This window comes from Zonotrichia leucophrys, chromosome 2 (genome assembly GCF_028769735.1).
Source record: "Zonotrichia leucophrys gambelii isolate GWCS_2022_RI chromosome 2, RI_Zleu_2.0, whole genome shotgun sequence".
In the NCBI taxonomy this organism is placed as follows: domain Eukaryota; kingdom Metazoa; phylum Chordata; class Aves; order Passeriformes; family Passerellidae; genus Zonotrichia; species Zonotrichia leucophrys.
Window position 1 is genome coordinate 126,000,119 of NC_088171.1, and position 18,444 is coordinate 126,018,562.

Consider the following 18,444-nt stretch of genomic DNA (forward strand, 5'->3'; position numbering starts at 1 on the left):
TTCTTTAAGTAGTTAGGGAGCTGCTGTCTAAATATGCATTTTAAGCAGGAGAAAGAGTACTATTACCAGTTTTTAAGACATTACAGTTATTCCACTTTTTTTTCCTTAGATGCTTCTGCGTTTGTGCTATCTCAGTTTAAGATGGCAAGCAGCTCAAAATACAAATTTCTTAAAACTTTAAAAAATATATATACTCAATTTTATTAAAGGCAGACTTATTGCTGAATGACCTGGAATTTCTTCTTCTTTTCAACTCCATTATTGCCACTGGGATCTTCTTGACTATAATCTAACCAGCATGGCAAATACCAACTCCCATCTCCTCAACATGGCAAAAATTTCTTCACCATTCCCCTGGTCTATTTAGAAAGATATCTGGATTCTTTGAAATGGTGATATACATATATGTGGATGATCATAAAATGCTGTCACTTTATCCCCATGACCTTGTGATTCAAAACACTAGAGAGCAGTGAAGCCGCTACAAAAATGAACTATCAGCAAAATGTTATTCAAATAGCTTTCCCCAAATTAAATCATTGAAAGGTGATGCAGAAGTAAATATAGCATGAAAAAAATAATTTAATTTTGTAAATGAATATTATATAAATTATTTATTTAGAGAATAATCTATTCATGAGCTCCAACATGCAGTCAGGATTTAATTGACCAACATGTGTTGATTTTGTTTTAATAGTAATTTGGAAATGTAATAGAAATGAAAATGTAACCAAAAATATTTTTACATACTCATATGCATAATTCTAAGCCCTCTCAATGGAAAGTTAGTTTTTGCTAGTTTATGAGGTCATTTATACAATTTTGGTTAGGTCAGGGCTTTTTCAAGGAATCTTGATTTCAGACCATTGCATAGCATATTACCCCACTTTGCCTGATTACATGATTCTATCTGTGTTCTGGATTTTTATTAGCTGGCATCAAACACATTTGAAAAAAAAGTATGAAAATAAATATGTTTTGTCCCTGAGCCTTGATAGAAAAAATAGCTAGAGCCAGCAGCAGCTCCCCTGGATTTTAGGAGAATGGTATTACCCTGCCTTTCTCCGAGAGATTGCTGGTTACCTTCTGTCAGTGAGCAACTGTCTCACTGCAAAGCAGGAGCACGATCTCTTTTGTCTGTGGTCAAGGCAATTATTTCTTAGAAAGTGGAATTTCTTCACAATGACTATGTACAAGAGCAAACGCAGAAACCAAAGATGTAAGTAAATTATAGTTTTTTTAATATTCTTAGAGAGGAGGGAAAATAAATCTCCAGTTTCATAGAAAACCATGTTTTACTTTACCCTGCTTTGCTTGAATTATACCAGGAAAACAGGAACAGTATTCCATGCCAATTATCCCACTATTTCCTCATATTAGGTGCATGAAAGAGCTTTAAAATGAAGGGAAAAAAAAAAGCTCACTTGTTACCATGGAAACCCTCAGAAAGTGATTGCTTGATGGCATCAACAAAGAAACAAAGATTAAATATAAGTTTAGTTCAAAAGAGCAACCTTTATTCAGGGCTTAATTAGTGGCTAGCTGTGACCTTTGATTTGATGAGGCTGACATGCTTTCCCCTGGTGGACTTTTTTGTGTGATTTGCATTAAGAAGCCAGTGATAGCAGAACTTTAAGGGCTGTTATTTTATTTTCCTATATCACAACTTTCAGAATTAACTAGTTTGCTAGCAGAGGAAAAGAGAAGCTTGCATGTGTGTCTGCTGTGCCTTTCCAACACTCCAGCCCTGAAAATTCACTGCTTCTTAAGGCATGACTTTCCAGTCAAGCACCTCTTTGACTTTTTAAATTGCTACAGCATCAGATGGGGGAATTTCAGTATCAATATTGCCTCCTCTGGAAGCTTATGGAACAGGTGACTGAGGCAAGTGAAAATGTGCTGTGGGTCAGGTCATGAGGCATCTGCTGTTCTAAGAAAATCTAGTAAAAGGCTGAGTTATGAATACAGAGCATGTCGGAAGCTGTGAAAAAAGGGCATTTCTCTAAGAAAAATGCCATGTACACACTGTGTTTTTGGGGAGAGGGCAGGAGAGGCAGAATATCAAATTCAAAACCAGATAAGTTTGGACTTCATTTGGACAGGAGCATTGCTAGGGTTCAGAGGGATATATACAACTATATCACTGACCTCAGTTTCTGGTCCTTGTAGATTAATCAGTGTAGCTGTCCTTCAGTTTGTCTTGCTCAAAAGAAATGGATGTGCTGAATGTAGAAAGTTTAGCAGAACAGATCTCTGCTAAAATCGCTGCAACAGAAATCCATCATCTGTATCACATTCAACAAAATAAATTATCATAAATTTTCATAGCAGCAATAGAAGAAAATTATTTATATACAGGCAAATTATGATTAATCTAGCTCTTTTTAATGTATTAATAACTGTCACCATTATTATGTAAACCAGGAGCTCTTTCTATACCCAGCTGCATTCTTGCAATCTCTCTTGTCCAAGCCTGGTTATAATGTACAATAAAAAAATTTGTGCTGGGGTAGATGAGTTTCAAGGGGGTTTTGTTGCAAGGATACAGTAATTCACTAAAATGGCACAGGATGCTCCTAAGAATGCTTTTTTGAAGAGAACCTTGCTTTCACCCCTATTGACCCCAAGGAAAATTTGTGATTTGTCCAGAGGCAAAAAAACCCCAATGAAACATGATCAGAATTCATACTGTAATTATGAGGGTGGATGTTGCAATGTTTTCTGTTTTAAAACTGTCTTCAATTTTAAGATCCAAATCTAGAAAATATCTCAATATTACATACATATTGTATAAATTACATATATAGGCATATATATAGGTACCAATACTGTATGCATGGATGCTTCATTAATACATTAGCTAATTAGAAACTGAAATAACCCTAACAAACAAACAAAAAATAGAGTAATTTTGATAATGATCCTGTTTATATTATTCAAAGGCTTTTTGAAGGATAGATTTAATCTAAGCAATTTTTATTGTGAAATATAAGGAATTATGGTAGCAGCTGCATTAAACAGTAGGTAGATACCACATTTTCTGTGTATTTCTGGTGCCCCTTAATAAAACATAAGAAAAGATGTGAGTATATAACTTCCAATATATGTGGAGTAAACCTTGGGATCCATACTTCCTCACTGCCTCTCACTACATTTCACTACCACACCTGAACTTGTGGCATAAAATGAAAGTGAACTTTGTGGCTTTTTCCTATTCACTGAAATTATGCTTCTGGATTTCATACACTCCTTAGAGCACAATAACCATTGCTTTCCAACCTCCTTTTTTAATGCTTTAAAAAAGTTATAAATGCATTCTGTACTTAATTCAAAAGCACATCTGATAAGAGAGGAGGATAGAAAATGTAGAGACATGATGGTACTTTTCTAATGCAAAATAGAAGTAATCTCCATATCCAATTTCTGTCTCAGGTACAAAAACTGTTGCTAGAAAAATACATGCAAAAAAATGTGTTTACCTACCTGTCTGTAAGAATGGGATGAAAGTTTCCTATGCATATTTTCAGCTACAACATAATACATAAATCTTCTCACTTCTAAGTTAATCTTAATGCTTTTCTTTCCTTGTAACTTTGAGTTCAATTGTAGAAAAGCGGCCCTTATAATAAATACTTAGCATATTTTATTTATTCTATAAACATTGTAACTTATGAAGATTAAAATAACTATCACAACTAATTGTAAAACTTGTCTCACTAAATAAACAAAATTCAGATTAAGGCTATTTCTGTATGTAGGTGTACCTACTTACAGACAAATACACAGCTTCCATGCATATATTTATCTGCACAAGCAGATGATGGGATGCTTGATCCTTCAGGATGCTTGATTCAGGATGTTATCTAGGTGATAGGCTGGTTTCTCATTTCATTGCATGGGCGTAATGGCTGAGTGAGGGAAAACCATGATAGACAACACAGTCTTGTTACTGGGCACTGTGGTGGAAGAGTTTTCTGAAATAAAGTCTTGGAATCTTAGACTGCCCTACTTTGGGGCTGCTGGGGAGGATGGTCAGGAAAAGTATTGCAGTAGGCTGCAGTGCAGGTGTGGGTTTTCTGCATGGAGAGTCATGCAGCCATCCACAGTCCCACCTTCTGGAGATGCCACGCCTCCAGGCTTCCTCTCCCAAACTGAGCAGCAGACATTCCATTTCTCATTACAGTCTTTCTTGCAGCCTTCACAGGAAGGCTATTACAGGAATCCAGGAAGGTTACTATCCCTGAAGAAATTATGTTGGAAAAAAACTTATTTACCTATAAAGCAACTTTAAGAAGCTCTCATTATTCTTATTTATTGGTGGTTTGTGTAGCTTGACAAGATAAATCACCACAACCTTGTGAAGGGTTCTGCGTGAAAGGATGATCCTTAATATTTCTTTGGTCTAACACCATAAATTTGACTCAGAAGAAATGTAAGTGGAGAAAAAGAGAGTAGTGGTGAGTGTGGCAGGCAGATGTGTTTTGGGGAAGGTGTGCAGCACAGGAGCAACGCCTAGGAGGAAATGGCAGAGTGCTGCCAGAGAGATGCCGGTGCTGCCAGAATGCTGAACTGGGGATTAGAAAGGTAAAGGAAGGATGGAGAAATTAAGGGGAAAAAATAGAATTTATCTCTTGCTTTCTTCAGCTTCTTGTTTTCAATGTATCATGGGACCTCTCACACATGCTGGCAATAACAGCCAGAGCACAATGGCAGCTGAGGCGAAGATCAGTTACTTTTGAATATTGGGAACCCTTGATAAAGTCAACAGCTATCATAAATGCAGCCACAGACACTGTCCCTTTCCAGGGTGCTGGAAACTGAATTCCCAAACTTGTCCATTCCAATATGAAGAATCCTGTCAACATCAAAGGTCCCTGAAATTGTGCTCCAAATGCATTGATGACTTCTGTCATGTAATGTCTGCAGGCACTACCTCATGTATGTTTGTGAAGAATCCTTTTCTTGCTGAAGAGTTTTGTGTATACTGATAAAGATGAGAAATTCTGTGAAATTACAGTTTGAAGGAGTATTTTGTCCTATCTGAATTCTTTGGTATATTGCATTGTCCAATATATTTTCTTTCATTGAGAAGGTCCCACTCACAAATCTTTTTATCACAGATTTACTGTTCTATCTTCTTTGTCACCCCTTAGAGATGGAATTACCACTTTCCATCACTAAAGATGGCTTAAAGAACTGAGTTGGCATCTGTTGAGTCACATTATATTACAGTTTGATCAGCCCATGATTACTTCCATCTTCTTTTTGCCTCTTAGGGCAGTAAAGAGGCCTCAGTACTGAGGCTGCTGCTGCTCAAAGAAAACGGCAGCCTTTAATACAGTGTGTGCTAGGAGGTAAAGTGACTGGAAAATCAAATCTCATTGGGGAAAACAAGTGTAGTTACCGACCCAGATACATATAAGAAAACTCTGCCTCTTTCCTTAAAACATCAGAGACCTAGACAACAAGGGAATATCTCTTCAGCATGGTATTGAGACAGCTTTCTTCGTGTAAAGCTATCCTGGAATAGCCCCAGGATATTCCTGCTGCTGCATACCTTTTGAGGAAGTGGAGTTCAACACAATTAAGTGTATCAGCAATAAGGCTGAGTAAGAAGAAACACATGATCTGCAGGAATACAAATATCTTTGAATATTCACATCGCATGGATAAAACCTTTATACAAATAAAAAATACAATTATGACTCAATAAGTCGGGGGCTTCAGAGTTAGAAAATTTCTTCTTGTAGCTTTGAAGGGAGCTCATGGTGAGCTGAGAGGGTTTGCTTATTTGAAATTATTCATGCATGTTTTTCCCACATTACTAAGCAGTAAAACTGAAGGTATATGACTGAAGCATGCTGTCTAAATGAGCTACAATTTTTTCTTTGACACTTTTTCTAGTATCTGTGTAGACTTCTAAAGCAGACATGGGGGGGTTTTTTCTGCTTCTAGACAGTACAAATAAATCAAAAATATTGAAAGAAAATAGTTTCATAACGCACCTTTTGAGAGGTTAGTAGTCTGACCAAACTCAACACGCACAATTTACATGATGCATCCAACTGCTTGGCAGGAGTCTGCCTCAGGAAGAAGAGTAGAATTTTTTGTCCCTGTAGTGGAAATGCTGAAAGTGTGGAGAAAACCTTTACAAATCAAAAGCTAACAGTCTGCCTTGAAAAGGGGAGAGAAAGGAATAAACAGATAAACAGATAAACAGATTCAGAACTCACTTTAGAAGAATTGTCTGAGAGCAGAAGTCAGAATAGCAGAAATGCAAGTGGAGAACATAACGAAGAAATTCAGCCAGCCACTTCAGTTTTATGGAGGAGGAGGAATCTGGGGCAGTAAAAAAGCTTAATAATAGCTTTGACTTCATTAAAAGATTATGGCTTAAATGCTTGGGGGGGGTTCTTTCTTTTGCATAATTTAGTAGAATAGTGGACAATGTACAACAATTGAACAAAAAGGAAAAATCAGAAAGCTAGGGACATCTCATAGAAATGCATATGCTATTATTAAGGATCATAAAAAGATGATTATTAAAAAGTACGAGCAGATGTGAATAATGTAATTTGGATTATGTGATTTGAAGTGCATTAGGGGAATTAGCGATGAATATGCCACACCATTGAACGTTTATGTTTGAAAGGTCATTTAAAACTAGGAAGGTATCAGAAATATAGGGATACTACTGGTTTTCATGCACAAATAAAATTACAGCCTGCACAAACTGGAACCAAATGCTGCTATGTTCATCAACCACACAATTTCTCATTAGTAAAACAGCACTTACTGCGTGTTTATTTTAGTAAAATTTTAATATTTTTATGACTGCATTCCAATAAAGACCAGACATCTGGGAAAACCAATAAAAAAAACTTGAACTGTATTAAAATAAGAATCATTAGGTTGAAGATAACCATAGCCTGAAGTAATCTATATTGAAAGACAATTCTGATTGTTAACTTGAGCAAACAGAAGTCTGGTTGTTAGAACCTAAATTTATATTACTGCAGGCTGATTTAAGATATACATTTTCTGAGTGTAATCAGTCATAAAATACTAAAGGAATTTGCAATTTGTCCTCTCCATCATTTAGATTTTGAATACAGATTGCTCATCTATTTTCTAAAGTCTCTTTTAAAGAATTACTATAAAACTGATTGCAAAGTACTTACTCAAATTCTAGAGTTTGTATGCAAGTTGAAAAGAGTATTGTTGTCATAAAATATCTGAAACCTACAAAACTCTGGAAATCTCGAAGGAACTACAGCCTTCCTCTATTAAGAACTCTATATGCTGCTGTAGCATTGCCACCTGCCTGCCTACTCAGAAAAAGGGGAAGAATCCTTGAGAGATTCAGAACACAGAGAGCCTATTCTCCTAAGGGAAAATCTGCTGTTGCTTACTTTCATAGAAAGTTCTGAAATTTTTTTTTTAAACAAAAGAATTTAATGACTGTGTAATTGTGCAGTAGAAGTCCTGATTTTAAGAACAAATCATTTTTTGCTGTGTTTTCATAACTGATTCAATTTTTTTTTTCATATTGCATTAAATTTACTTTCTCTGTAGGAACAGCATAGGAAAGAATACCTCCATCTGACCTCCAGTACAGATCTTAGCACCAGACAAATCCTGTGTCTCTGCCTCTTTTCATAATCAAAACTATTGACAGGATGAAAATCCCAAACTTTCTGAGAGATTCAACCGTTTTTTCAATAAATGAATGAAAGTTTTAGCATTAAATATGTTTTTCACATTAAATATGAAAAATGAAAAAAACAAAGAACTTTGTATTTCAGTGGCATACCTCCAGATTTAACCAGTCACAAGATCAAGTTCAGTACATGTGTGGTGATACTCAGAAGGAAAAAAACCATAGTTTTAATAAGCATCTTTCAAGTACCTCAAAATATTAACCAAAATCTGATAAATCATTAAAGGTATATTTACTAGGTGTAAAGTGTCAGCCAAGGCCTAAATGATGCATAAAGTCCATCATTATTTTAGCAGTTATATCTTTGAGATTCTTCAACAGTAAAACCCAGATACATTTCTGGAGGTTAGTTTTGAAATGTTCTCCCTCCTTCCTCTTCTTGCTTCCCCAAAGGGACAGAGATCTCAGACACATTAAAATGACATTACAATGTGAGCACAAAAGACCAATATTTAGCCTCTAGCTCCTATGAAACCATTCCATGTCTCATTTTTACTTTTGAAAAGTTTATAGTTTTGGTCATAAATTTCAATTTTTCTCCAGCTAATTTCTTATTTTCATTTTTTTTCAATTTTTAGTTTATTAAACATTCTGAAAAAATGGGCTGCATTGTCAGTAATAACTATAATTATAACGACAGATTGTGGTTATAGATTTTTCTGTCCCTGTCCTTGTCCCTGTAAATAAGATAGCATCTCTTCCACATTGTCCTTTCCAGAAGACAGCAGCTATCTCTAGAATCTACTTAAATTTTCCACAAAATAAAGTTTGCCAAGGGCTACTTTTCACAATAAATATATAGAGAAATAAGGAATACATATTGTATTTTAAGCCTTCTTTTGACCCTGGCGAGTTAGAAACTGCCTTAGAAATCACCCCAGTGTAATTCTTCAAATATAACACCCATTGTCCTCCAAATTGCTGGTATTTGTCTCATTAATAGTGTCTGAAGACAATTCTATTGCTGATTATGGTTTACCTCCAGGTCTGTCATAAAGCTTGAGCTAAGAATGGCATTCTAGCCTTGTTTTACTGCTTGCATTCAGATATTATTTACTTAGGACTCGCTGAAGGTTTAGCTCAGCTATTTATAACACTTTGATTTTGCCATATTTTTACTGTGTAACCACAGGGCAACATGTACTATCAGCAGAGAGCTGAAAACTAATCCCAGAAAGTCTCAAAAATCAGAAATCATGTTTATTATTTTGGAAAATGATCTTTAAGTTTTCATGGAATCATAGAATGCTTTGGGTTGGACAGAACCTTTAAGATCATCTGATTCCAACCCCTCCCTCCCACAGGCAGGGACACTCTCCACTAGATCAGGCTGAGACCCATCCAACCTGGCCTCCAACCATCTTGCTTGAAGGGAAAATGCTCTTGTTAAACATGCAGTCTATAATTACAAAAAAAAAAACTCAGATAGAGAGTGGTAGGGTAAGGGAGGTACTGTCCTGCTTCCCCTCAGTGGCTGAACTAAAAACCAAGAAAATCTCAGTGGCTTGGTACTGGTCACTTGTAAAATAGGATGCCTGATCTGATAAATAGAAATGTATGTTATGATTTCATTTCAGATACTTGATTTGATGAATTTTTCCATTGGGTATAATTCCATATTTTCAATTTAAGATATTTGTTAAGCATTAAGCCTTTTAGAGATGGACTCGTGCTGGTATGGATCTAGTTTTAACACACTATTCCTAAGTCCAATACTTTTTAAAATTAATTTTTTTTTAATCATGTTTCAATATGTTTGTCTACAAATCACTTTTGTGAGAGTAGAAAATCTACCAAACTTTTGGCATTGTCCTTATGTCCTTGGTACTCCAAGATCAGTTTTTTAGAAAGAAGCTCCTACAGTACCAGTCCTCAGTAATGTATACATTTATATATATATATATATAGTCTGGGATGTGCCACACATGCTGCATTGCACTTGGCAGTGATCAGCCAATAGGTTTTCCACAAATAGGAAATGAAACATTTTTCTGAACTAGGTTCATTAGTGAGTAGCCAGAGGCAGGCAATGAGTAGATTACATATAGATACCAGAGCCCTCTCTAACAGTTTGAGAGCAATCATACAATGATTTGAATTTTTTTATGTAATCTCACATAAAAACATTTCTGAGCATCTTTGACGAAATTATTGTATATGACAGAGATATTTTGAGTGAATTTTTAATAAATCTTGACTATCAAACAAAAACTGTTGCCAACACTCATGGTCAAAATGAGTTCTCTTAGAGTCTGTCAAAAAGAAAATATTTTGCTGCTATTCACACATATTTGGCTTATACTTATGAAAGAACCCCCCCCAAAAGTGGAAAATTAAATATTTCTAGTTTAAAAAGTATTAATATATGTGGTTTTATGATGTATGTCCTCTATGTGAGAATAATCTCTTCTGTGATTAATTGAAAACTCTTTTTGTCCAGATTGATATTACTGTAGCAATGCCAGGAACATTTTGAAAGTAAACACAAAGCCTTTTATATTTCCTTTCTATTAGATGTGTTTTTACCTGGATATATTAAGAAATATTAGAAGGACAATATCTCATGAAATGCAGGGTCATTTGCATGGACCTGCCTATAAATACTTCTTGAATTTCCTTACTGCAAATGTTTGTGCAGTCACTGTGTAATCTGATTTCATTCTTCCTCTTCCTAAAAATACATGTGCATGTACATTTACATCTTTTTTTTCACCTTCTCCTGAATATATATACACATTTTTACATTAACCAAGACTGCTTATTATAATTCAGTTTCAAAATATTAAAAAGCCCAACATAAAATGTGCTACTAGTTATGCTGGAGAACATGTTTACATTTACACTTAAAACCTGCTTCCACAGAATGTACTGTATGTATTCAAACAAAAGAGATCTGTTACAGAATTATTTATATTTTGCTAACTGGTCAGTTACTCTCCAGAGATCCTGTGTATCTCCAATAGGTATCCGGAAGCACCTAAAGTACCTAGTAAAAAATTTTGCTTGCTAAAGAAGTTGTAGGTATATAAACAGAAATGCAGAGTTATGCCTGGGGGGTGAGAAAAAACTCCATACATATAATTTGTCCTTATTTTATGAAAAGAAGGTTATACTTTAGAGAATATTCAGGTTACATATAAGTGATAGGCATTAAAAGCCATGGCTGTCATGTATCAGAGACCAGAAGAGAGAAACGTTCAGTGAACATTTTCCAACTAACCCCTCCTTAAAGTCCATTCAGCAATTGGGTGTTTAACAGCATATTTTGCCTTTGAGCATCTCCTCCAAGCATTCTTTTTGTTTTATTGATTATGAAAGTTTTGGTCATGCAAGACTGAAATCAATGTCAACCTTCACATTGATTGACATAGAATTGAATCAAGTCTTTGTTGCTTAGAAAAGAGTGACAATTATGTTGTCCTTCATATTGCAGTCACAGAAAGCAGCCATATAACGTGCCCTAGGAGCCTTTCTTCTGGGATTTAACTCCAATTTGAAAGAATGCCTTACAAGTGAATGTCCTCTTATTCTGTTTCTTCAGCGGCTTTGTTGGAGCATCTGTTGAAACTGCCATTAAATTGTCCAATCTACAATAATTTCCTGTAGTTTTTGGCTGAGAAAAAATTAATACAAACACAAAGCTATTGAAGTTTGGAGTTTTAGAAACATAAATGTTGCACCGTTAAAATGTACCTTAGTCTTGAAAGGAATCTCATTTTCCTACCTGTGACTTTTTAAAGTGCAGGTCTGCTTTGTGTGTAAACAATCTTCCAGCTTATTATTGTTCATATATGTACATATAAATACACATTGAGCCAGAATTTAAACTCATTTCTGAGGTCATTTCTCCACAGACTCTTGGTTAGATAAGCACATCATTGTCTCACCCAACTCCATACTCAAGTCCTCCTCTGTGGACAGCAGAGTTTAGTAATGGATAAAAGTGAGGATGTCACTGGAGTTCTGTCAGTCAAGGATTTGGGATCCTGGAAAGAAAGGAAATGTGCCTTGTGCTCAAAAGCACACCTGGATCCTTTAATTCAGGCCATGTAACTATCTTGTCATTCACAGCAGCAGAAGACAAGTTTCATTTATATAGTTCGCAGTCAACTTTAATTACAAAAGAGAATTATTGAATTAGTATATTATGAGACACAACATTTTAGGCAATCCTTAGAAAACTATTTAGTCAGACCTTAAGAATGGACTCTACGCAAGACTGACACTTTTTAACAGGCATAAGTTGTTTTTATCATTAACTGTCTCTTCAGAGATCTATCTGCAGCTTTGGTCTCTCTTCTCCCTATAGAGGCAAAAGAAAATACAAGACAGTTTTGTATGTCCTGTATCAGACAGACATCAGTAAAACTTGTGTATGTATTTTCAGTCTCTCTCTTCTGAGAACCCACCAGCTGAATCGGTTTAAAACACATTTAGTACAGGAAAAAGAAATGTTGGGTTCTTTTTTAACAATGACACATTTGGCTGTGCTTCAAGCAAATGCAAATTAAGCAGCCAATTTATAAACCCTGCCATAAGTGGGTTTTTTTAGGGGAAGCTACAATGTATTTGGAATACACTCACACTGCTCACTATTATATTATAAATTTATATTATAAATTTTCTAGACATAAATTATTCAGAAATATTAGGACATTAATGTTCTTTAACACTTCATATACCAGTGCATTAACATGATGCTCAAGGCTCTAGGAAATATGAGATAATTAAAAAATGGTTTATGATAGAGTTTGTGCCTGCACTGAAGTTCAAAGGATTTAATACCATCCAATCAAGGTGAAAATTTAAAAAAAAAATATTTAGTGGCCTTTTGATGGAGAGCCCAATGGTACTAGTGATTTTTCCATTTAATGCTGTCATGATAGAGTCAGTGATTGAAAGATTTGACTAACGATGAACTAAAGTTATAGAAACTAGAGAAATTCTTGTAATTTCCTTACTAACTAACTAAAAATAACACCAACAATAATGATAAAGTTCACTGAAAGGGTTTATAGGGACAAGGTTGTAGGCTATATAAATAAAATATTGTCTGATGTTGTGATCTCTGAGTTTGAATATAAACTCTTAATGGTAAAAGTTCACGGTAGAACAAGATGATTAAAGACTCAGAATCTGAGATCCCTCCCTTTCAATTACATAATTTACAACTTTTCTATACCTCCAGTAAGAATTAAGGTACGTATCTCAAATATGCTTTTATTTTCATCTCTTAATAACAACCTATTTCTATTTGTACTAGAAACCAACCATTTGTGACTTGAAAGCAACAATTTGTTACTTATTTCTTCCAAACTATCCTGCATAATTAAATGCCATTTGAACTTTTATGCAGTAATTTATATTTCATAATCTGTTTCTTGCAATAAGCCAGCATGTGTAAGGAGAAAATGGAGAAAAAACAAGAAAATGGAGTTCAGTTCCAGGCTGTACTGAAAGCATTGTGCTATTGTGGCCAGAAGTTTGCACTCTGGAGAAGTAAAAGCTCCCTTCTTGGCTGTATGAAAAAACAGCATCCTGTTTGTTTTTCCTTGGAAGAAGATCACATGCTTGAAGCTCTATCAATGCCCTCCCTGAGAGTATTTGAGATTAACTTAATTAATTTCCCCAGTGGAACAGTTTGAAAGCTATGTCAGTAATTCTGGTGATATTTGTGATATTTATAAGGCCTAAGAAAGTTGTACTCTGAAGGAATTTGTTAATTATGGACCATAACTTCCTCAGTCTTTTTTCCTAGTGTGCAATCAAACTTCTATTGGTCATGCCCTTAATGTTATGGCATGTTAAGATGCTACATAGTTTTAGATAATGTGTGTCTAATTAATACTCCTTGACTTCAGCAACACACATGGGCTACTCCTTCTGGCACCTTTCTTTTTTATGAGTGCGATAATAATGTTCCAGTTTGGTACATAACAAGCTTTTTTCTTTTTTTTGACACACAAATTCAAGCCTTATCTTGTAATGTATAACTACTGACAAAGTCCTTAAATAAAAAATCAATCTGCAGTTCCATGACAAAAGACCAACCAAGAATACATGCCAGCCACACCTGTTTCATTTCCACAGCTGTAGAAATTTATTTGTCACATAGATGGTTAATTTGATCATTGATTCATTCTAGTCAGGAAAGCAAAGAGTAGAAAACATTAATAAGCTTTAGATGTTACTCTGTGAAAGAGTAATTAGCTTGATGCATGTTCTACTCAAAACTAAATGCAATTTGGCCTTAGCCAGATCCCACTTATGCTCATGTGCACTGAAGAAATATGTTTGTTCAAAAATTTTAAATTCCTTTTAAAATTATTCATCATGAAATCTCTGCACCTTATTGCAGGTGTACCATGAAATCACAGAATCATAGAATGCTTTGGGTCAGAAGGGACATTAAAGATTATCTAGTCAGGGACACCTTCCACTAGGCCAGGTTGCTCAGAGCTCCATCCTACCTGGCCTTGAACACTTGCAGAGATGAGGCATCCTCAACTTTTCTGGACACCTTGTTCCAGTGTCTCACCACCCTCACAGTAAAGAATTTCTTCATAATATCTAACCTAAGCCTACTCTCTTTCATTTTGAAGCCATCGTACCTTTTTCCATCACTACGAGCCCTTTCAGCTTTCTTGCAGTCTCTCTTCAGAGACTGGAAGGTCACAATTAGATCACCCCTAAGCCATCTATTTTTCAGGCTGAACAATTCCAATTCTCTTAGCCTGCATGCAGTGCTAAATTGGTCAGCACCGAGGCTGCTTAACAAACTGACACCTCAGAGGTTGGATAAAATGAAGTTTGAGAAAAACCACAGTAGGTTACTAACTTCAAACTTACAAAACTTTGTATGCATTTTTAGATTATTTTAAAAGCAAAATACCTGGGTTTTATTATTCAAATTAAGATCAGAAATATTATTTTGGTTTTATACATCTTTAAATGAGTGAAACCACATATACCTATATATGTCCGTGTTTTGTGGCTGATTTCTTTTCCAGTTTGTGCCATTTCTCATCACTCTGGATGGTACAAAATCCTGTGAATGTATTAATCCCTCTATATCAGAACTAAGCTGATTGCTAGCTGAGGCTTAAGAAGATAGTCCCATTGTAGGAGATATGTGCTGCCAGTATTTATCATCAGAATCCCCACAGAAGGTGTTTATGGTGGGCCATGTGCTTCCAGGCTAATGCAATTTTCCCCATAGCCACCTGTGATAAACACACCCCATACAGAAGGAAAAAATTCCTCTATCAGATCTCCAAGCAGATACACTCAGTTGCTCCTTCTGAACAAACATTCTCCTTGTCTGGAGTTCCACGGTAACTCTGGGAACAGAAGTTTTCCTGGGGCAAGCTGACAGCTTCTATGGGGAGTTCATTTGAGGTAAAAGAGCCTTCATGTCAGGAGAGAAGTGTTTACCAGTTCTCCACTGTTTATTGGTAGGTGATCTGGGTCAGCTGTGAATTTAATCAGAGATGGTGTTGCAGCAGAGGCAAGGAATTTTCTGTGCATCTGTCCTTGGGTTCAGAAGACTATTTCATTCCTCCTCTGAGAACCTCATTACACAATTAGGAAGTATTAGAAATGTATGAGAGGAAGGAGAAGAAGGAGAAAGTAAGACCTATGCATCACTCCATGACTCAGGTGGGAGAGGGGGAAGTGTTGCTTCCCAGGTGGGAGTTGGCAGAGGCTCACATGTATCCAAGCATCACAGCTTTCCTTTTCCAGTGCACTCTGCTTTAGTCAATGCTGTGTTGAAGATCCCTCTGGCTTCCTTAATCCTACCAACAGATCCAAACTGCTTAGAAATAGCACCATAATTACATTAGTCATACCGCTTGACACCAGCATGGGAATTAAACTATGCAAAGGCTTTTTCCTGTCTGTGTGGTACAATTGTTATTTCTGTCATCAGAAGGCACATATCTCATTTATCATAATAACTTGTGTTGAGAGATAAAAGTGCAACAGTTTTAATTAATTACCATGCTAGAAATTTGAAATCAGATAGAAACAGGTTTGACTAAGAAATTTACCATGATGTGGCTTTCTTCAAGTTATTTTCTCTAAAAGAGCGTGCCGGTGTTGCCACCCTTTTCAGTTACAATAACTTTACAAAATCAAGTTTTCCTGAGGGCAGAATCCATCAATAGAATGCTTTCACATGATGGGAAAAATTACACCAGTTAACATTTCATCCAGTAAATTGATTCTGTTTTTTTCTCAGGAACATTATTTTGCAAACTATGATGAATTCTTACCACATCTTATTTATTGTTTTAACATCGTATTCGAACAATAAAAAAACACTGAAATTTACTTTTATTATGTTCTTTGCAAATGGAATTACTCAGTAAAGGTACTGGACCATCCTAAGTGACTCTTAAAGGTTTGCAGTATATTTCTAATATATAAGCATAACAAGCTTATATTATTAATAAAAATTTTCTTCCCCATTTTTAACTTTTGTGAGCTAATGCAACTGATCTACAGTAGTAGCAAGAGATTTGTTCAATACAATGTCTCAAAGACTGAATTCTGGCTACATTACAACTTCTGCCATCACTATAGCTAGTTTTGGATTACTCTGAATACCTAGCCATGATGGTTTTTAATGTTATAGCAACAAATGACAGATTGGATCCTCCAAACATTATATTTATACTCTGTTATTAATTGCTGTTGTTAATGGTGAGCACTTGAATATGCAAGCAATAATTACAAAAGAGAACTCACTGGTCAAAGCCTTTTATACAGACAATTTCAACAGTCAGAGTCTGTTGGCTTCTTCTTTCCCAAGAGAAACTTGTTGGGCAATATTACTTGTTGGGCAGTATGCTCAAAATTATTAATAATAATTTCCTGCAAAAATCATCAGAGCTTTTAGTTAATCGAAATTTACATGCTTTGCTGATGATTTTATTGGTGGTCTATGAAGGTAAGTGTTCAGCCTGATAAACCTGCTTTTAGAGAGACAAGGGACATTATCTGCCTACATAATTTTTTTTTCTTTATATTGAATAGGAATCAGAGATGAAAAAAATACTGCTGCACTCATAGCTAGGGAAATATGCACAATAGCAGCTGCTGAGCATGAGAAAATTAATTCACATGTAAACATTTTTCGAGGAAAATTGGAAAAATATAAACAAGGTCCATATTTGAACTATTTAAACACTATTGTCGTTATGCACAAAGTAAAACATGCATATTTTGAATATATGTATGCAACTATTTTGAAATCTTAGGATCTTCAGTAGAAACAAGTTCAAGATTGCTGTAAGTGATTACGCATTTATTGTCAGAAAATTACAGGGCAATACATAATCCCTGACATTTGTCATATGAGAACGTAAGTCATGTTTGTTTTTTCATGTCAGTGGCTTTATCTTGCAGGATACTAAAAGAAGATCAAGTGGTAAATATGCTAAGTCATAGCACAAGGGGCACCCATGCAGTCAGGAGGAACATGCCCAGAGCTCAGCCCAAGCATGACGTGAGTGGGACTGACAGGACTGGGTGCAGAGTCAGAGTGCGAAAAGGCAATGTTTAGAAAAAAGTGACACAAGTCAAATGCAGTCTATTACTGATCACTAAGCTGCAAAATCCATGCTTTAACACTTGACAAATTAAAACTTTCTTGTGTATCTATGTTGGTGAGGCAATTTATCACAGCATGACTTTACATTGGCTATTCATAGCTCCTTTACTAGAGCAGTTGGATACAGCTCAATAACAAAAATATTTCTATTTTATTCCTGTGTTTGTTCCTGCTGGACTTCTCATTATCTGTGATCGCTAGCAGCTCCTTCTTGTTTACCTTTATGGGGTTTATAGAGCATAAATGATAACTTGTTTTATTTTTCTTTCTTGTTGATACACCACTTTGCTGCTGAGATGGCAGATAGAGGTAATCATTGGAGTGTATGGGTACAATTACTCTTTCTTTCTGATTTAGCACAGTACTCACAAATTTGTTTATTTGCTAGGACCAAAGATATAAAAAGCACATAAAGGATATTTTTATGTTCATGAAACATGATACTTTAGATCATATACAACAAGGCAATTTTTGTCATATTTATTAACTTGTGTGTACAATAGAGTGGATTAGTTTGCATTTGAAATGCCTCTTTCTCTTGACTGTCTCTGTCTCTTCCCACCCCCATCATAGCCTTTAGATCATTGCCAAAATTCAGAGTGTTTTCCCTGTTTCTTGGTAGTTAAAGTATGTCAGTTTTACAGTCTTACACATAGCCATCCTTTAGTTGATTACTGTTCCTTTAAGCAGAAGTACTAACACAAGAATAAATCCCTAAGCTTGATAAAAGCAAGGAACAGCAAAACTCTCTTAGCTAAATTTCAATTTCACAGGTACAAGCATTTTAGATATTAGGAATAAATGAAGTACCAGTTCTCTTCTTTTGAACTAATTCTGTTTCTAGTATAACTAAATGACATGCTCCACTGCCCACACTTCCTATGCCAAATGGATTTTCTCTTCAGCTTTTACAGTTTTAATATCTGTGATTTCTCAAATGCACACCTATAATTTGGTTTTTTATTGCTTTCAGGGTGCCGTTTGGGAAGACTCTGTCCTTTTCTTTGGTCACCATGCTTACAATTATTATCTAAGGTTATAGATGAAGTATAAATATGTTCAGGAGGGAATTTAATGGTGTTAAGATGAGGAAAATAACTGCTGTCAA

General features: G+C 35.5%; 1 protein-coding gene across 8 annotated transcripts in view; it reads left to right on the top strand.

Annotated features, from left to right (window-relative positions):
* RALYL (RALY RNA binding protein like) overlaps positions 1-18,444 on the top strand; it is a 367,535-nt gene that overhangs the window by 260,602 nt on the left and 88,489 nt on the right. The window contains exon 1 of one of the 8 annotated variants that reach the window (XM_064706301.1): positions 1,076-1,219. The exons of 6 other annotated variants lie outside the window; for them this stretch is intronic. In XM_064706301.1, coding sequence (XP_064562371.1) covers positions 1,183-1,219 — 37 coding nt within the window. In that variant the 5' untranslated portion in view covers positions 1,076-1,182. Of the gene's footprint in view, positions 1-1,075; positions 1,220-18,444 lie in introns of those variants that run through there. One more of the 8 variants, XM_064706299.1, reaches the window with a different exon arrangement.